At 43.7% G+C, this 21,542-nt stretch overlaps 1 protein-coding gene across 1 annotated transcript in view; it reads left to right on the top strand.

The window, feature by feature from the left end:
* The first annotated feature begins 5,000 nt into the window (after positions 1 to 5,000).
* Positions 5,001 to 21,542, top strand: part of LOC121554659 (solute carrier family 2, facilitated glucose transporter member 4-like) — a 36,332-nt gene continuing 19,790 nt past the window's right edge. The window contains exons 1-2 of the mRNA XM_041868322.2: positions 5,001 to 5,373; positions 18,399 to 18,494. Coding sequence (XP_041724256.1) covers positions 5,341 to 5,373; positions 18,399 to 18,494 — 129 coding nt within the window. The 5' untranslated portion in view covers positions 5,001 to 5,340. The remainder of the gene's footprint in view (positions 5,374 to 18,398; positions 18,495 to 21,542) is intronic.

Genomic DNA, 21,542 nt, shown 5'->3' with positions numbered 1-21,542 from the left:
ACCCTTGAATGAGTAGATGTTCTAAAACTTTTGACCGGTAGTTTATTTGCCTGGATCCGGTACCTCTCGTGGCATGAAACATAATTTTCACTGTTTGCAATGGGAACATTTGAACAAAAGCGATCATAGTTAATTTGAGTGGCCGCCTCTGTAATTCTCCTGCCCCCTAAAAAAACGTAGCCTAATGTGAAAACGTAGATTTTCAGCCCCCGCCTGATATTCTAAGAATTGATTGGGCTTGGGCCAGCCCGGGTTTATGATTTGCGCAACATTGTAGCCTAGAGACCAACTCGTGGCAGTTGATGTGGTGCGAGAGAGAAGCGTGCCTGTATCTCTCTCAGAACCAGAATCACTTTCTATGATCTCTTTCCCTCTCTCTGCTCTGATAGACATGAGCCTGCAACTACCATCTCTCCAGAGTTGTACTTCATCATTTATTTCTTATAGAATCATAACCATGGGAAGGGTGCTGGTGGTGCTGCAGCACCCCTTATAAATTGAAATCCATTTACCAAAGTTATAGAATTACTGCCATATGTTCAGAAATAAATTAAATAATTCAGAATACTACACCAGGAGTAGGCCTATACAGTGGGGAAAAAAGTATTTAGTCAGCCACCAATTGTGCAAGTTCTCCCACTTAAAAAGATGAGAGAGGCCTGTAATTTTCATCATAGGTACACGTCAACTATGACAGACAAAATGAGAAGAAAAAAAATTCCAGAAAATCACATTGTAGGATTTTTTATGAATTTATTTGCAAATTATGGTGGAAAATAAGTATTTGGTCAATAACAAAAGTTTCACAATACTTTGCTATATACCCTTTGTTGGCAATTACACAGGTCAAACGTTTTCTGTAAGTCTTCACAAGGTTTTCACACACTGTTGCTGGTATTTTGGCCCATTCCTCCATGCAGAGCTCCTCTAGAGCAGTGATGTTTTGGGGCTGTCGCTGGGCAACACGGACTTTCAACTCCCTCCAAAGATTTTCTATGGGGTTGAGATCTGGAGACTGCTGCTGGAAGGAGGTTTTCACTCAAAATCTCACGATACATGGCCCCATTCATTCTTTCCTTTACACGGATCAGTCGTCCTGGTCCCTTTGCAGAAAAACAGCCCCAAAGCATGATGTTTCCACCCCCATGCTTCACAGTAGGTATGGTGTTCTTTGGATGCAACTCAGCATTCTTTGTCCTCCAAACACGACGAGTTGAGTTTTTACCAAAAAGTTCTATTTTGGTTTCATCTGACCATATGACATTCTCCCAATCCTCTTCTGGATCATCCAAATGCACTCTAGCAAACTTCAGACGGGCCTGGACATGTACTGGCTTAAGCAGGGGGACACGTCTGGCACTGCAGGATTTGAGTCCCTGGCGGCGTAGTGTGTTACTGATGGTAGGCTTTGTTACTTTGGTCCCAGCTCTCTGCAGGTCATTCACTAGGTCCCCCCGTGTGGTTCTGGGATTTATGCTCACCGTTCTTGTGATCATTTTGACCCCACGAGTGAGATCTTGCGTGGAGCCCCAGATCGAGGGAGATTATCAGTGGTCTTGTATGTCTTCCATTTCCTAATAATTGCTCCCACAGTTGATTTCTTCAAACCAAGCTGCTTACCTATTGCAGATTCAGTCTTCCCAGCCTGGTGCAGGTCTACAATTTTGTTTCTGGTGTCCTTTGACAGCTCTTTGGTCTTGGCCATAGTGGAGTTTGGAGTGTGACTGTTTGAGGTTGTGGACAGGTGTCTTTTATACTGATAACAAGTTCAAACAGGTGCCATTAATACAGGTAACGAGTGGAGGACAGAGGAGCCTCTTAAAGAATAAGTTACAGGTCTGTGAGAGCCAGAAATCTTGCTTGTTTGTAGGTGACCAAATACTTATTTTCCACCATAATTTGCAAATAAATTCATTAAAAATGTGATTTTCTGGATTTTTTTTCTCTCAATTTGTCTGTCATAGTTGACGTGTACCTATGATGGAAATTACAGGCCTCTCTCATCTTTTTAAGTGGGAGAACTTGCACAATTGGTGGCTGACTAAATACTTTTTTTCCCCGCTGTAATTTAGCCACCGAGGATCAATAGCCTTTTTTTTTATAGCATAGCTTGGATTGTGTGTAGCCCAATCACAAGGCATTGCCTACAGCAGGGTTCTTCAATTCCGGTCCTGGAGGGCCGAAACACTTCTGTTTTTCATCCTCTCCTTCTAATCAGGGGCTAATTCAGACCTGGGACACCAGGTGAGTGCAATTAACTACCAGGTAGAAATAAAAAACAGAAGTGTTTCGGCCCTCCAGGACCAGAATTGAAGAACCCTGGCCTACAGTCTGGACCATGTGGCAAATCTGTCAGTGAACAGCATACAGCCAAAACAGGCCTTTTGCAATATTTCAAATACAATCATGGGATAGCACAGGTTGGAAAGCAAATGGCTCCTGCTGAAACAAAAAGACTTCTCTGTAGGCTATGAAAATATTTTATCAACTTCCAATTAGGCCTATTGAGTGAACAGCATTGTTTTTACAAACTAAACTGAGAGAGATAGGCTTTTGGCACGAGCGCATCGGCCATCGCCGGTGAGTGAGCTGTGCACCATTGGGTTAGTCATTGAAACTGGAAAGCTTTTTTAGGACTATAATTTCCTCCTCATATTGTACAATATGTGTGTTTCAGCCACACACCTAGGCCTAGGCTATTGATAGATTCAAGACGAGGTCGTTTTTAATGATCTCACATTCTCAGTTTGTTAGTGTCTTGCGTAGTGGTCTAGACTAGAGCAGTAGAGTAGATGCGCTTGCATAAATTTTTTTGTAGCCTAGGGCCCTGAAAAATTGGGCCTTTTATGAACGCATTTCATGCAATTCTATATAATTTTACATGACTGGAGACTTTAGCAGAATATTTTTTAATACCGCACAAATTATTTAAATGTCAGGCTATTTTGACACTGACAAACTGAGAATGTGAGATCATTAAAAACGACCTCGTCTTGAATCCATCAATAGCCTAGGCCTAGGTGTGTGGCTGAAACACACATATTGTACAATATGATTAGGAAATTATAGTCCTAAAAAAGCTTTCCAGTTTCAATGTCTAACCCAATGGTGCACAGCTCACTCACCGGCGATGGCCGATGCGCTCGTGCCAAAAGCCTATCTCTCTCGGTTTAGTTTGTAAAAACAATGCTGTTCACTCAATAGGCCTAATTGGAAGTTGTATATAGCCTGACATTTAAATAATTTGTGCGGTATTAAAAAATATTCTGCTAAAGTCTCCAGTCATGTAAAATTACATAGAATTGCATGAAATGCGTTCATAAAAGGCCCAATTTTTCAGGGCCCTAGGCTACAAAAAATTTATGCAAGCGCATCTACTCTACTGCTCTAGTCTAGACCACTACGCAAATGCGATGTAATGCATACAATGCTTTAGAATGAAGGTGATTTTCCTGTACCTCAGAGCGCCCCAGGTCACCCCCCTCTCACGCTCACTTTTTGTTTCCGGCACCTCCCGATTTACAAATGTTGCACTGATGTGTGTATGTGTGTGCATACTCCCCCTATATGTATGAAAATGTATGCACTCACTAACTGTAAGTCACTCTGGATAAGAGCGTCTGCTAAAATGACTAAAATGTAAAAAAAAAAAAAAAAAAAAAAAGTATATATTTTCGACACACAACTTTTTCTTTGTTTGGGCTAGTTCAGTTGGTTTTAACAGGGATCACTGTGTATTATATATTGGTGTGTCTGTCCCTGCCTACAGCCCCATGCTATGTGATCTGGTGCTTTGGAGGCCTTAGGCCACTGTTCTCCTGGTATAGAGTTTCTTCCTCATTTAGTGTGGGTCATACACATGACTCACTGGCCTGGGGCCCTGGCTTTGGAAGGTGGTGTCAGGTTCAGCCCCTCTTTCTCAATCTGTGCCTTAGATCAGAGTAGATAAAGGGAGAGAGGGAGGGATGAATGGAGGGAGGGGAGGGGTGAGGAGGGGAGGAAGGGAGAGTGGCATGAGATGGGGATGTGTTCACAGGGGGTGAGGGAGAGAGCAAGTTGGATTGAGAGATCTAGACCAGACATTTTTCCATTGTGTTTTTGGCAGGTCCTACATTGCCCCTCACCACCCCTACTGAGACACACCTCCTAATCCACACCTGCTTGCTGTCCCCAATTCCCCGGCCACTCCTAAATCACCGACCCAAGTGGTATGTTCCGAATTTAGGGCCCACCTGTTGCCTTGGGATTTTTTATTTTTTTTGTGGAATAGGGGAGGGTTTGTAGTGGATGGGGTGAGCTAGCTGCAGTGTACTGGTGGCGAGCATGATCCCTTTGGCATGTGTTCTAAAATAGCAAAGGAATTTATGACCGCAGAAAAGACAGACAATGGGAGCCAGTGCAATGCAGACAAGCCCCAGGCTGTCCAGAAGAAGTGTTGAGTCATAGGTCCAGATTGGTGGTGGTGGACATTGGCTTGAGTTCCATGATATCTCCAAAGGTACAGGCGTTCAGCCTTTGCAGGTCATTCCCTGCAGAGCAATGGCCTACAAATCTGGGCAGTTCCTTTCTATAGATTGACATTTTTCAGCCACTGTAGCCAGATATCAGTCTAATCAATAAAATGAAATATCCTCTTAAATTGCATGTCATCCAATTGTAACCATTCCTTTTGGTGGTGCAAAAAGTCACATGATAAGGTTGAAGAAGAGTTAGGGAATACTTAAAAAGTAGACCAACTAGCTTATTGCACTTTTTATAGTGCTTTTAACAATTGCATGATCCATCACGATTGGTCCTTTTTCACATGCTTACATATGTCCAATGTTTAAGGACACTTATGGAATCTGAAAGGGCCACAGTGCAAACCTAGGAGTAACAGTGGCCGTTCTGTGTACAGATAACATTCCTCTTAACTTCAGCCAATGGTGAATAAGGTCAAGACAGCTTTCTGCTTTCATCTCGCCGCAAAAGACGACCTCTGTGACAGGCCTCCAAGAGTAGGGGACGGCTGAAACTCCTTCGCGTCACACCCTCCCTCTCTCATTTAGAAAATACCAGGAGATGTGCGCCAATGCATTCTATCCAAGGTGATCCCCGACGCACCACAAACTTCAACGCGAGGACACGCCGAGTTAAAACTTTAGAACTATTGCAATTTCGTCGCATTTCGCTTGTGTTCCCGTTCTTGTCTTGGATTTGACTTTACCGGTCAACATTTAATACAAGTGCCAGGCTTATTGTCCATATTCCAAGTGAGGTTTTTCACGTGGTGTCCACTTGGGAGTGCGGGAGCGGGACAACTGTCACGGACTGTAATTGGTGTCTCGCGCGGTCAAAGGCATGCCGCCTGGGTTTCAGCAACTTGGAGGGGAGGTATTGTCAACATTACTCGTTTTTATAAGAAGATATGAAATGTTTTCATGCGCACTAACAATGAGTAGCCTATGATGCATGGAGTAGAATTTACGCACAGGCTATAGCCTATTGACACCGATTTTCAGTAGCCTAGCCCATGTCTCTGCATGTATGATTGAAAATTAATATTTTGTTGTTTAAAACGTTTCTATAAAAGTATAAAAATCCATTCAATACATAAATTGTTTACATTTTATAATCCACGTTTTAGAGATCCATTATTAACTTTTACCATAGGCTAATTGATATCCACCCAGCTAAAAGTAGCCTCTTTATATATCTATTCGTTCTCATCCTCCTTTCACTTTCTTATCTCAGGTGAGGGATGTCTCTTCCACATCTGACGAAATGACTGGTTCATATGAACGCCTTTGAAAAATTGATGTCATCTGAGCAAATGGCGACTAGCCTATTACCACTTTGCAGCTGTGGAATGTTGAGATGTGATATGATCAAAACACAGACATAGCAACTGTTTGCCAGTGAAATATTAAATATTAAATTGTGTATTTCTTTCGCGAATGAAATTAAATGACGTTGTGCTATTAGAATAATTATAACAATTGCTAGTCATACAGAGAACTGCTATTACAGAGCAATGTAGAGTTGGGCCAATGCGGTTTCTCCATTATGAGCATTTACATGACACTACAACATTCTATGGCAGCCATGTTAGCTCCCCATAAATATTACATGGGGAATATTTAAATAATGCTATGTAACTGAATGTCTCAAATTAGAATATCACATTCTAAAAGTTGGCCTAACCCTCTAACATTCTACTTTCAGGAAGATTGTCAAAACATAATGTCAACCCTTATTTTGGACATGTGAGCCCTTATTTGTCCTATAGTGACCTTGACCAGCAGAGACCTGCTTACAGGTCAGGGCTGAGATTAACATGGGTTGGTAGGTCACCCAGTTCGTGTTCCATACCACAGATCATACTAAAAACAACACTATTAAACTAGTACATATATTCAAAAATAATATAAATCAGATAACTGCAGCATCTTTGTATTTTTCTTCCTGGTCATAGTTGGTGTCAAAATAGAAAAGATGAACATCAAGAAAATGCCCTTCGGAGAATTGAAGACAATGACTTAACATCAGCCCATTTTTCTTTCCCAATATGTCTTTCTCAATATGTTCTACATATGTAGGCTACAGTTGAAATGTTGTAAAGCCCATTCTGTGAAGTGAAATGTAGTGTGACACTTAGGTTCTTTTTTTTGTACAATGTGGGTCTCTCGATCACACACAAAAAAACGGAAAGGGTCTGGATGACCTCTACTAAACACTAGATTCAGGGATGTGTGAAGTGCCACAGGGATGTCGGGCAACAGAGCCAAAAGGTGTGGACAAAGCGGTTTTATTGTCACCACACAAGGCACTCCATTTCACTTAGGTACGTATACAACAGGGTGTGTGGTTTCTAGGAGGATAGGGAAATGGAAATCTAAATTAACCATGAAAAGTTCAACACAAGGAAATTAGGCATATATAAATAATTGCACACTACTGTATCACACAAGTTAAACTAAATAATGTTCTCAATTGCACACTATAAAGATAAAACATGCATAATATTGCAGTGCCTGAATCACATAATAAACATTATGGTTAAATAGTAAGCAGGCCCAGGTAGGGCCTCAAACTAGCATTAGCCAGGTATGCTATAAGACTAGGATCAAGCACTGGGCCTGGAAATGACCAACATGTGGGAAAGGCACTGTCATTGTAGCATACAATTATACCAGTAAAAGATGCACTAAATCTGCACAATAAGGGCCTAAATGTGAGACAAAGGCATGAGACTGAACAGCCCCCATGTAGTCATATCATTATGATTTGCGGTGGGTTACAAACATTTAGCAGGGTAGGCAGGTCATGCTAACAAACATTTAGCAGGCTAGGCTGGTCATGTTAACAAACATTTAGCAGGCTAGGCAGGTCATGCTAACAAATGAATAGCCTAGCAAACAAAGGCACATAAATGAGTCCAAACATCAATCCCTGCAAACAGACTTTACTATCAACTCTCAAATATGGCTACTTACATTATTTTACACAGCAAACACTTATTTATTGCTAGCTTTCCTTCTTCTTCTGTGGGTTTTATGGCGGACTACAACCCAAAATGGTGTATTGCCGCCACCAATGGACAGGTTGAAACCAAAACAAGGTAAAAAGAAAATCCATACGTGATAGGGAAACAACCTTAATCCACCAAATAAAAATAGTACATTGACAAAACAAAACTCCCACTTCTTCCTTCTTTCAATTCTCCATATCTCCCTTCTCATGCTCTAGGGCCTGAAAGGGTGGTACGGCTTGTGACAATATTCCATGTAACTCCTTCGCCGAGAAATCTTTCAACCCCAGGAACCGCTCCATCGCTTCCACAATGATTAATATTGTCAGGGTGTCTGATGCGGATGTGGTGCGGAATCAAGTGCAGGACACAAGAGCTAAGTCAAACCAGTCTTTACTTGAAAAGACAAAATAACAAACGGGTCTAACCAACCCGGAGGCGAACAATACGCAACAGTGCGTAAAACACAAAACCGACTGCGCACGAAAACAACAGTGCGACGGTAACACTAGCGACTGGGAAAAAGTAAGCAGCACCAACAGACAGGTGAAACCAATTACACACAACACATGACAGAAACAAGAGAACTTATAGGACACATAATCAACACTAAACATGAACAGGTGTACCAAACAGACCAAACCAAACAAACATCGAAAACAAAGAACGGAGACGACGACCGCCGAAGCCTGCCCGAACAAGGAGGAGGAGCAGCCTCGGCCGAAACCGTGACAGTACCCCCCCTTCCGACCCCGGCCTCGAGGACGACCAGGAGGACGCGGAGCAGGGCGCGTGGGATGACCACGATGGAACTCAGTCAGAAGAGACGGGTCTAAGATGTCCCTCCTTGGCACCCAGCACCGCTCCTCCGGGCCGTACCCCTCCCACTCCACGAGATATTGGAGACCCCCCATCCGACGGTGTACGCCGGTGCCCCCGCACGGTGTACGCCGGTGCCCCCTCGATGTCCAATGGGGGCGGAGGAGTCTCTCTGATCTCATCTTCCTGGAGTGGACCAGCTACCACCGGCCTGAGAAGAGACACATGGAACGAGGGGTTAAAACGATAGTCACTAGGCAGTTGTAATCTGTAACACACCTCGTTCAATCTTCTCAGGACTTTAAACGGCCCCACAAACCGCCGACCCAGTTTCCGGCAGAGCAGGCGGAGGGGCAGGTTTCTGGTAGAGAGCCAGACTCGATCACCAGGTGCGTACACCGGCCCCTCACTGCAGTGGAGATCGGCGCTCGCCTTCTGACGACGGATAGCCCGCTGCAGATGGACGTGTGCAGCGTTCCACGTCTCCTCCGAGCGCCGCACCCACTCATCCACCACAGGAGCCTCGATCTGGCTCTGCTGCCATGGTGCCAGAACCGGCTGGTAACCTAACACACATTGGAAAGGGGTTAGGTTAGTTGAGGAGTGGCGAAGGGAATTCTGGGCCATTTCTGCCCAAGGAACATACCGTGCCCACTCCTCCGGCCGGCCCTGGCAGTATGATCTAAGAAACCTACCCACATCCTGGTTCACGCGTTCCACCTGCCCATTACTCTCAGGATGGTAACCCGAGGTAAGGCTCACCGAGACCCCCAAACGCTCCATAAATGCTCTCCAGACTCTGGAGGTGAACTGGGGACCTCGATCAGACACAATATCCTCGGGTACCCCGTAGTGCCGGAAAACGTGGGTGAATAGAGCCTCGGCGGTCTGTAGGGCAGTAGGAAGGCCCGGCATAGGGAGGAAACGACAGGCCTTAGAGAACCGGTCCACAACGACCAGTATAGTGGTATTCCCCTGCGAGGGGGGAAGGTCAGTGATGAAGTCCACCGAGAGGTGAGACCATGGTCGTTGTGGAATGGGCAGGGGTTGTAACTTACCCCTAGGCAGATGTCTAGGCGCCTTACACTGGGCGCACACTGAGCAGGAGGAGACATAAACCCTCACATCCCTGGCTGACGTGGGCCACCAGTACTTAGCACTAAGACAGTGCACTGTCCGGCCAATACCAAGATGTCCAGAGGAGGGTGACGTGTGAGCCCAATAAATGAGTCGATCCCGAACCTCGAGCGGAACGTACGTCCGACCCACAGGACACTGTGGAGGGCTAGGTCGATGCGCGCAACGCCCGCTCGATTTCAGCATCGACCTCCCACACAACCGGTGCCACTAGACAAGACTCCGGTAGTATGGAAGTGGGCTCAACGGACCTCTCCTCTGTGTCATACCGCCGGGACAGGGCGTCTGCCTTACCGTTCTGGGACCCAGGGATGTACGTGACTTTAAATACGAACCTGGCTAGAAACATGTTCCACCGAGCCTGGCGAGGGTTCAGTCTCCTAGCTGCCCGAATGTACTCCAGGTTCCGATGGTCAGTCAAAATGAGGAAAGGGTGTTGAGCCCCCTCAAGCCAATGCCTCCACACCTTTAGGGCCTGTACCACGGCTAACAGCTCCCTGTCCCCTACGTCATAATTACGCTCCGCCGGGCTGAGCTTTTTAGAGTAAAAAGCACAGGGGCGGAGTTTAGGTGGCGTGCCGGACCGTTGAGATAGAACGGCCCCTATACCGGCCTCAGACGCGTCCACCTCTACCTGAAATGGTAAGGCAGGATCCGGATGCGCCAGCACCGGAGCCGAAGGAAACAGGCCCTTCAGTTTCCCAAAAGCCCTGTCCGCCTCAGCTGACCACTGCAAGCGCACCGGACCCCCCTTCAGAAGAGACGTGATGGGAGCTGCCACCTGTCCAAAACCCCGGATAAACCTCAGGTAGTAATTCGCAAAGCCCAAGAACTGCTGCACCTCTTTAACAGTGGTTGGGGTTTGCCAATTACGCACGGCTGACACACGGTCCACCTCCATCTTCACCCCTGACGCGGACAACCGATAACCCAAAAAGGAGACCGACTCCTGGAAAAACAGACATTTCTCTGCCTTGACATACAGGTCGTGCTCCAACAGCCTCCTCAACACTCGACGCACCAGGGCTACATGCTCGGCTCGGGTAGAAGAGTACACCAGAATGTCATCAATGTACACGACCACCCCTTGCCCCTGCATGTCCCGGAAGATCTCATCCACGAAGGATTGGAAGACTGAAGTAGCATTCATCAACCCGTATGGCATGACGAGATACTCGTAATGACCCGAGGTGGTACTAAAGGCTGTTTTCCATTCATCGCCCTCCCTAATGCGCACCAAGTTATATGCGCTCCTGAGATCCAGTTTTGTGAAGAAACGTGCTCCGTGCAATGACTCCGTCATAGTCGCAATCAGAGGGAGTGGATAACTGTATTTCACAGTAATCTGATTGAGACCACGGTAATCAATGCACGGGCACAACCCTCCATCCTTTTTCTTCACAAAAAAGAAGCTTGAGGATGCAGGGGAAGTGGAGGGCCGTATGTATCCTTGTCTCAAAGATTCGGCTATGTAAGTCTCCATAGCCCTTTTCTCCTCTTGAGACAAAGGATACACGTGGCTCCGTGGGAGCGCCGCTCCTGCCTGGAGGTCTATCGCACAATCCCCCTGTCTGTGAGGAGGCAACTGCGTCGCCCTCGATTTACTGAACACAAGTGCCAAATCCCCATATTCAGGGGGAATGTTTATTGCGGGCACTTGGTTTGGACTTTCCACCGAGGTTGCCCCCACGGAAACACCCAGACATCGCCCCTCACACTGAGCAGACCACTCCTTGAGAGCCCTCTGTTGCCACGAGATGGAAGGGTTATGGGTACTTAACCAGGGAATTCCCAGCACCACCGGGTACGCAGGAGAGTCGATCAGATATAGCTGAATAGTCTCCTCATGACCCCCCTGCGTACACATCTTAAGTGGTGCTGTGACCTCCCTAATCAACCCCGAACCCAACGGGCGGCTATCTAATGCATGAACGGGAAATGGAGCGTCAACAGGAAGGAGGGGAATCCCTAAATCTAAACAAAATTTCAGATCAACAAAATTCCCAGCTGCGCCTGAATCTACTAGTGCCTTATACTGGGAATGAGGTGCAACTTGTGGAAAACTTACAGGTATACAAAAATGCACAACAGAGAGCTCTGGGTAAGTGGGGCGTCTACTCACCGGTGCTGGCGCTAGAGAGAGGAGGAGAAGGAGCCCGAGGGAGGCTGTCCCCTGCACCAATTGTGGCCTGTCACGGTTTCGGCCGAGGCTGCTCCTCCTCCTTTTTCGGGCAGGCTTCGGCGGTCGTCGTCTCCGGAGTACTAGCTGCCACCGTTCTTTGTTTTCGATGTTTGTTTGGTTTGGTCTGTTTGGTACACCTGTTCATGTTTAGTGTTGATTATGTGTCCTATAAGTTCTCGTTGTTTCTGTCATGTGTGGTGTGTAATTCTGTCAGGGTGTCTGATGCGGATGTGGTGCGGAATCAAGTGCAGGACACAGGAGCTAAGTCAAACCAGTCTTTACTTGAAAAGACAAAATAACAAACGGGTCTAACCATCCCGGAGGCGAACAATACGCAACAGTGCGTAAAACACAAAACCGACTGCGCACGAAAACAACAGTGCGACGGTAACACTAGCGACTGGCAAAAAGTGAACAGCACCAACAGACAGGTGAAACCAATTACACACAACACATGACAGAAACAACGAGAACTTATAGGACACATAATCAACACTAAACATGAACAGGTGTACCAAACAGACCAAACCAAACAAACATCGAAAACAAAGAACGGTGGCAGCTAGTACTCCGGAGACGACGACCGCCGAAGCCTGCCCGAACAAGGAGGAGGAGCAGCCTCGGCCGAAACCGTGACAAATATCTTCCTGGACCTTCTCTCCACCTTGGCAGTGCCATTTATCACCATAGCTAGAAAGGCCACAATGTCCACCTTCTTAACTTTTAATATGTCAGGATCCTGCTGGCGAAAGGCAACCCCTGCAGCCTGCAGTGAAGGCCTATCCACCACCATGGACTCTTCAAGTGCCCCATTCAAACTCTCAACCCTTTTAACAGCTGCTGCATATGATATGCTCTGGATAGCCCTGACATTGGCCACCTCATTCTCTTTCACCCTTGTGGGGCATTCGAAAGACGTGGCTTCATGCTTCCCACCACAATTGCAACATGTCACATTTCCATCACTTTTGTAACACATAATGATATTTTCCACAACTTGGACATCTCGGCTTCTCCCTTCTGCAAACACTTGAAACATGACCAAAAGCTTAACAATGATCACACTGCATAGTTCTTGGGATAAATGCTCTGACTCTGTAGTTAATATACCCTAACTGCACTTGAGTAGGGAGAGACTCCATATCAAAAAACAAAAGAACAGATAGACTTCACTTTTTTCTTTATTCACCACACGATTCATCCGGCGTGCATCAATCACTCCAGGAATATTTTTAATCTCTTCAACATCTACTTCCCACCAGACTCCAGATATAACCCCCTTGAGGGGTGCCCTGTTCCTAAGAGACACACACGACACTTCAAACTTATCACATCGGCTGAGACGCAACACATGTTTCTTCTGATCCTCAGAAGCACAACAAATCCAAACCAGCCCGCCTCTCATGATCCTCACAGCCTTCTACCCAGCACTCTCTCCACCAGTTTGGATATCTCAAATGGATTCCTCAAGATAGGTAATTCGATCAGCTGCTCCTCATTTACAAACCGTACTCCTACAAGATACGAAGTGACATTCTCATCGCTGTACTCTACTGTGCTTCATTTTCCATTCTTTTGGACAATATTCTAATTCCTCTTGATTCTACCACCATTAGATTCAGCCATCTTTTTTCCGTCTGACCTATTGCTAGCTTTGCTCCCATGTGTCCATTTCCCTCGCTTTATCAGATTAGCCAAGCCCAGTATGCGGGCACCAGCAAGGTAATTAGAGGACACACGGGAGCAGCGATTGGTTCGTTGGCAGGTCAATCATGGTCTGTAAGGGCCTTTTTAACACACACACACAAACACAAACACACAAACACACACACAGTTGCGGAAAAAGTACCCAATTGTCATACTTGAGTAAAAGTAAAGATACCTTAATAGAAAATGACTCAAGTAAAAATCAAAAGTTACCCAGTAAAATACTGCTTGAGTAAAAGTCTAAAAGTATTTGGTTTTAAATGTACTTAAGTATCAAAAGTAAATGGAATTGCTAAAACATACTTAAGTATTAATCATTTCAAATTCCTTATATTAAGCAAACTAGACGGCATGATTTCCTTGTTTTATTTTATTTACGGATAGGCAGGGCCACACTCCAACACTCAGACATAATTTACAAACTAAGCATTTGTGTTTAGAGAGTCCGCCAGATCAGAGGCAGTAGGGATGACCACATTTTCTCTCTTGATAAGTGTGTGAATTGTACCATTTTCCTGTCCTGCTAAGCATTTGAAATGTAACAAGTACTTTAGGGTGTCAGGGAAAATATATTGGAGTAAAAAGTACATATTTTCTTTAGGAATGTAGTGGAGTAAAGTAAAAGTTGTCAAAAATATAAGAAGTAAAGTAAAGTACAGATACATCAAAAAACTACTTAAATAGTACTTAAGTATTTTTACTTAGTTACTTTACACCACTGGGCACACTCACATAGAGTTGAAGTCGGAAGTTTACATACACCTTAGCCAAATACATTTAAACTCAGTTTTTCACAATTCCTGACATTTAATCCTAGTAAAAATTCCCTGTCTTAGGTCAGTTAGGATCACAACTTTATTTTAAGAATGTTAAATGTCAGAATAATAGTAGAGCGAATGATTTATTTAAGCTTTTATTTCTTTCATCACATTCCCAGTGGGTCAGAAGTTTACATACACTCAATTAGTATTTGGTAGCATTGCCTTTAAATTGTTTAACTTGGGTCAAATGTTTCGGGTAGCTTTCCACAAGCTTCCCACAATAAGTTGGTGAATTTTGGCCCATTCCTCCTGACAGAGCTGATGTAACTGAGTCAGGTTTGTAGGCCTCCTTGCTCGCACACGCTTTTTCAGTTCTGCCCACAAATTTTCTATAGGATTGAGGTCAGGGCTTTGTGATGGCCACTCCAATACCTTGACTTTGTTGTCCTTAAGCCATTTTGCCACAACTTTGGAAGTATGCTTGGGGTCATTGGAAGACCCATTTGCGACCAAGCTTTAACTTCCTGACTGATGTCTTGAGATGTTGCTTCAATATATCCACATAATTTTCCTTCCTCATGATGCCATCTATTTTGTGAAGTGCACCAGTCCCTCCTGCAGCAAAGCACCCCCACAGCATGATGCTGCCACCCCCGTGCTTCACTGTTGGGATGGTGTTCTTCGGCTTGCAAGGCACCCCCTTTTTCCTCCAAACATAATGATGGTCATTATGGCCAAACAGTTATATTTTTGTTTCATCAGACCAGAGGACATGTGCAGTTGCAAACTGTAGTCTGGCAGTGGCTTTATGTCGATATAGGACTCGTTTTACTGTGGATATAGATACTTTTGTACCTGTTTCCTCCAGCATCTTCACAAGGTCCTGTGCTGTTGTTCTGGGATTGATTTGCACTTTTCGCACCAAAGTACGTTAATCTCTAGGAGACAGAACGCGTCTCCTTCCTGAGCGGTATGACGGCTGCGTGGTCCCATGGTGTTTATACTTGCGTACTATTGTTTGTACAGATGAACATGGTACCTTCAGGCGTTTGGAAATTGCTCCCAAGGATGAACCAGACTTGTGGAGGTCTACAATTTCTTTTCTGAGGTCTTGGCTGATTTCTTTTGATTTTCCCATGATGTCAAGCAAAGAGGCACTGAGTTTGAAGGTAGGCCTTGAAATACATCCACAGGTACACCTCCAATTGACTCAAATGATGTCAATTAGCCTATCAGAAGCTTCTAACGCCATGACATCATTTTCTGGAATTTTCCAGGCTGTTTAAAGGCACAGTCAAGTTAGTGTATGTAAACTTCTGACCCACTGGAATTGTGATACAGTGAATTATAAGTGAAATAATCTGTCTGTAAACAATTGTACAAAGTAGATACTTGCCAAAACTATAGTTTGTTAACAAGAAATTTGTGGAGTGGTTGAAAAAGGAGTTTTAATGACTCCAACCTAAGTGTATGTAAACTTCTGACTTCAACTGTACACGTTTTGCTTTTATGTTGACTAAACACACCCTATATGGGTACTCAACACTGCAAGGTCATCATGTCACAGCAACACAGACAGACACACCTCCGACACAAACTCAACCAGGTGTAGGATTCTTATGTAATATGCACACACATTGGGATATTTATTAATGAACCATTATACCATGTTTCAGAATAGCATAGAATAGAATAGAATATTGTAGAATATAATTATGTCCTCCGAGGGGAAATGCTTTGCACAGTCTTGTATAGTTTAAATAAAACATAACAGTGAACACCATGAATATGTTTTTATTAATAACATAACATATTGATAACATTTTTGGAGAAGAAAACTGTCAACCCTATCTAGTTATTATTGGATAAGAATTAAGTAACGGTGCATTACAGCCCATGTTTAACTATTGTGAACTCAGTGGTATGTTGTGAAGGCTGCTGGAGCCAGTCCTGTATTGAAGGTAAATAGATGTAAGCAGTAGGAAAGCCTGGTCAGTCTCTCCCAGAACCCCTAGCTGTCAGTCACCATGGCAACAGGTGCCTGTGGGCTGATGGGAAGTTAAAACGAAAATATACTATATATATATAAATATATATACAGTGGGGAAAAAAAGTATTTAGTCAGCCACCAATTGTGCAAGTTCTCCCACTTAAAAAGATGAGAGAGGCCTGTAATTTTCATCATAGGTACACGTCAACTATGACAGACAAAATGAGGAAAAAACGTCCAGAAAATCACATTGTAGGATTTTTTATGAATTTATTTGCAAATTATGGTGGAAAATAAGTATTTGGTCAATAACAAAAGTTTCTCAATACTTTGTTATATACCCTTTGTTGGCAATGACACAGGTCAAACGTTTTCTGTAAGTCTTCACAAGGTTTTCACACACTGTTGCTGGTATTTTGGCCCATTCCTCCATGCAGATCTCCTCTAGAGCAGTGATGTTTTGGGGCTGTCGCTGGGCAACACGGACTTTCAACTCCCTCCAAAGATTTTCTATGGGGTTGAGATCTGGAGACTGGCTAGGCCACTCCAGGACCTTGAAATGCTTCTTACGAAGCCACTCCTTCGTTGCCCGGGCGGTGTGTTTGGGATCATTGTCATGCTGAAAGACCCAGCCACGTTTCATCTTCAATGCCCTTGCTGATGGAAGGAGGTTTTCACTCAAAATCTCACGATACATGGCCCCATTCATTCTTTCCTTTACACGGATCAGTCGTCCTGGTCCCTTTGCAGAAAAACAGCCCCAAAGCATGATGTTTCCACCCCCATGCTTCACAGTAGGTATGGTGTTCTTTGGATGCAACTCAGCATTCTTTGTCCTCCAAACACGACAAGTTGAGTTTTTACCAAAAAGTTATATTTTGGTTTCATCTGACCATATGACATTCTCCCAATCCTCTTCTGGATCATCCAAATGCACTCTAGCAAACTTCAGACGGGCCTGGACATGTACTGGCTTAAGCAGGGGGACACGTCTTGCACTGCAGGATTTGAGTCCCTGGCGGCGTAGTGTGTTACTGATGGTAGGCTTTGTTACTTTGGTCCCAGCTCTCTGCAGGTCATTCACTAGGTCCCCCCGTGTGGTTCTGGGATTTTTGCTCACCGTTCTTGTGGTAATTCTGACCCCACGGGGTGAGATCTTGCGTGGAGCCCCAGATCGAGGGAGATTATCAGTGGTCTTGTATGTCTTCCATTTCCTAATAATTGCTCCCACAGTTGATTTCTTCAAACCAAGCTGCTTACCTATTGCAGATTCAGTCTTCCCAGCCTGGTGCAGGTCTACAATTTTGTTTCTGGTGTCCTTTGACAGCTCTTTGGTCTTGGCCATAGTGGAGTTTGGAGTGTGACTGTTTGAGGTTGTGGACAGGTGTCTTTTATACTGATAACAAGTTCAAACAGGTGCCATTAATACAGGTAACGAGTGGAGGACAGAGGAGCCTCTTAAAGAAGAAGTTACAGGTCTGTGAGAGCCAGAAATCTTGCTTGTTTGTAGGTGACCAAATACTTATTTTCCACCATAATTTGCAAATAAATTCATAAAAAATCCTACAATGTGATTTTCTGGATTTTTTTCTTCTCAATTTGTCTGTCATAGTTGACGTGTACCTATGATGAAAATTACAGGCCTCTCTCATCTTTTTAAGTGGGAGAACTTGCACAATTGGTGGCTGACTAAATACTTTTTCCCCCACTGTATATATGTATATTGTCATCTTCAACCTAGACGGGAACTAGGATGGAACTCAGCATTCAGTCACCCAATCACACGATACACAGTTAAGTCCTGGACACAGCTAGAAAGATCCTTTCTCATTAGTATCACAGTTAAGTCCTGGACACAGCTAGAAAGATCCTTTCTCATTAGTATCACAGTTATAAATAGTGGATATTAGAGAGGCTGTTGCGTGTGTGTCTGGGGGGGTTAGGGGTCTTTGTGTGTGTGCGTGTAGTCCTGGCCTTTGCTAAGACAGGAGAGTCCCAAAATATAGAAGCTTATTAAAAGTCTACACACCATGGTCATCTTACAACAGGAGTTTCGTCATTGTTTGTGTATATGGACATGACATTAGTTTGTTTTTGCAACAAACCATGCCTTTCTAGGTTGTCCATCCTCTCTATATCCCTCTCCAATGGGCACAATCCCACAGTTCTTGTTTCTCTTTACGAACAACCAGAGACATATATTTAAATCTAAATATATGGCTCCGCAAACAACTACACAATTTCACCATGATAACAGATATGTTGTCTTCCTCTTGTGTGTGTCCACTACAGACAGTGACTGGAACCCTTGCTCTCTCAGTGTTCACTGCTGTATTGGGCTCCTTTCAGTTTGGATACAATATTGGCGTCATCAATGCACCTCAGAAGGTAAGACCAACTTGCAATTGCATTAAAGGGGAATTCCACCACTTTTTAACCTCATATTTATTATCTCCAGCACCATACTAGTTTTCCCTTTAACCAGTGCCATAGATATACAGATTCTGGCAAACTCAGGCCCACTTTGACACCAAAAGTTACAGTACATTCAAGACCATTCAATTCTAATAGAATCCCAATTAGAATGTTGTCAGGGGGTATGTTTGGTGTCAACATGGAAGACAGTTGGCTAAGCTCTTTCTACTGGAGTCTGTGGCTCCTGCATGAACTACCCAGCTAGAACATAATGTTCTGAGAACCATATATTTCTTAGAGCTTGGTTGTCCTATGGTGTTTTTGAATACAACCTTCCTTCAACTTTCTGGGAATGGTGCATGATAGTCGCTTGGCTTTGGAACATTCTCAGCACATTTAAGGAACTTGACAAAAAAAAACTTACTTTTTTGGTATTTCATTACTTTAACAGAATGTTTCCTAAAAGTTCAAACATGGTTACATTTAATTTCAATTTTGGTAATGTTCTAGAAATGTTCTCCAACTGGTTTGATATTGGGAATGTTCTCAAATAGTTCAGAGAACGTTAAGAAACAACGTTCTTCTGTGGGAATTTCAGTACTTCAGCATTACGTTTCCTACAAGTTTCCTCATAGTTCTATTTAAAGTCATGTTCTCAAATTGTTCCAAGAACGTTAAGAAACAAAGTTCTTCTGTGAGAATTTCAGTACTTCAGAATAGCGTTTCCTACAGGTTTCCTCATGGTTCTATTTAATGTCATGTTCTCAAATTGTTCCAAGAACAATAAGAATATGTTCAATCAAAACCACAAGAAAACATTGAGAGAACGTTCTAAGAATGTTATTTAAAATCATATACATTCCGTTCTCAGCATCAACAAAACTCTTGTTGTCCTCTATCTTGTTAAGTGTGTTCAGGTGTGTTGGCCGCACCCACTAATTGGCAAAACCTGATCTTAATGAGTGCTTGTTTCCTATGAAATGGTCTCTGTTTTAATAGACTAAAATGAACAGCTTTGTATGTGTACAAAAACATGCTATGCTAGGTCCATCCTGGTGGCGCAGTGGACTAATTCTATGGCTAGAGAACAGAAGATTATAAATTTGAATCTCATTGATGCCATGTCACAGTAAAAAAGAAATGTGTTTGCATGATTTAATGCCTAAGGAAATACATTTCCATGTGTCCTGTCTGTGCTTGGAGTTCAAAATGGTTAACCCAAAATAAGCTAGCAATGTTATTACAGGTCTTATTGAAACATTCAGTGAAAGTTAAGGAAGTTATTCAAAAACCTCCAAATAGCTTATAATTTCCATTCTCAGAGCGTTAATAAAACCTCACAGGAAGACTTAAGGAACCACAGTAAAACGTTTTCAGATCCTCCTTGCAACCTAAAAATAAATGTTCCCAGAATTGGCTAAATGTTAATTTCTGTTCTCAGAATGTTAAAAAAATGTTCAATTTTACCGGTCAGGAAACATATGGCTTCGTTACCACAACCAATGTGAAACCAAAAAACATACGTTACTCAACTTCCAACTAACCAAATGTGCTAGCTGGGTAATGTTACCTGAAATGTAGCTAGTTACTTTAAATGAATGAGCCAGAACCATGGCCCTCAACCAATAGCTGACCTAATTGTTACACATTTCAAAACAAGGTGAGAAGGTTAAGCGTCTCAACAACATTTCAATGTTCCATCTCACGTTTAGTTGAACATGCTGATGGCTGTAAATATACATGTGGCAGGTTTTAAGTATTTGAAGGATTTTAGCGATGTAGAGTCTGAGAGGGGCACGTGAAGGAATAAAGTGAGTTGACATTTACACAGATGTCCCCTTGATTCCACCCTGCTAAGCCTGGTCTCATTGTTTCATCTGATAAAGGGCAGAGCCTGGTCTGAGAACAGCTCTCTGTGCACTCTAAGTGAGTTATCACATAGAGAAGGCATTTAAGAGCTGATCTGGGAATTAATACCTTTAGGATGACTAAAACATGCCTACTGTTGCCATGGCGCCATGAGGTCAAAATATTGAAATATTGTTCATTTATTTGACCGAGACCCTCGCCGACAGAAAGAAGCATCAATCTCAGATAAAGAATCAGAGCGAGCGAAACAGCGCCCCTCTGTCTCAGTATGTGTAGACCATGTATCTGATGCTGTCTGGAGAAAAAGGAGTTTGGCATGTCATACTTTTTCTGGCCAGACAGCATCAGATACATGGTCTACAAACAGTGCATTCGGAAAGTATTCAGACCCCTTCCCTTTTTCCACATTTTGTTACGTTACAGCCTTATTCTAAAATTGTTTTGTTTTTTCAATCATCACTCTACACACAATACCCGATAATGAGAAAGCGAAAACATGTTTTTAGAAATGTATTAAAAATAAAAAACTGAAATACCTTATTTATGTAAGTATTCATATCCTTTGCTAAGAAACTCAAACTTGAGCTCAGGCGCATCCTGTCTCCATTGATCATTCTTGATGTTTCTACAACTTGATTGGAGTCCACCTGTGGTAAATTCAATTGGATGGACATGATTTGGAAAGGCACACACACCTGTCTATTAAGATCCCACAGTTGACAGTGCATGTCAGAGCAAAAACCAAGCCATGAGGTCGAAGGAATTGTCCGTAGAGCTCCGAGACAGGATTGTGTCGAGGCACAGATCTGGGAAAGGGTACCAAAAAATGTCTGCAGCATTGAAGGTCCCCATGAACACAGTGGCCTCCATCATTCTTAAATGGAAGAAGTTTGGAACCACCAAGACTCTTCCTAGAGCTGGACGCCCGGCCAAACTGAGCAATCGGGGGAGAAGGGCCTTGGTCAGGGAGGTGACCAGAAACCCGATGGTCACACTGACAGAGCTCCAGAGTTCCTCTGTGGAGATGGGAGAACCTTCCAGAAGGACAAACATCTCTGCAGCACTCCACCTATCAGGCCTTTATGGTAGAGTGGCCAGACTGAAGCCACTCCTCAGTAAATGGCACGACAGCCCGCTAGGCGTTTGCCAAAA

The sequence above is a fragment of the Coregonus clupeaformis genome, chromosome 39 (assembly GCF_020615455.1).
Source record: "Coregonus clupeaformis isolate EN_2021a chromosome 39, ASM2061545v1, whole genome shotgun sequence".
NCBI lineage: Eukaryota > Metazoa > Chordata > Actinopteri > Salmoniformes > Salmonidae > Coregonus > Coregonus clupeaformis.
Note: the sequence above shows the minus strand (reverse complement) of the source record. Positions and strands in the feature narration are given on the sequence as shown.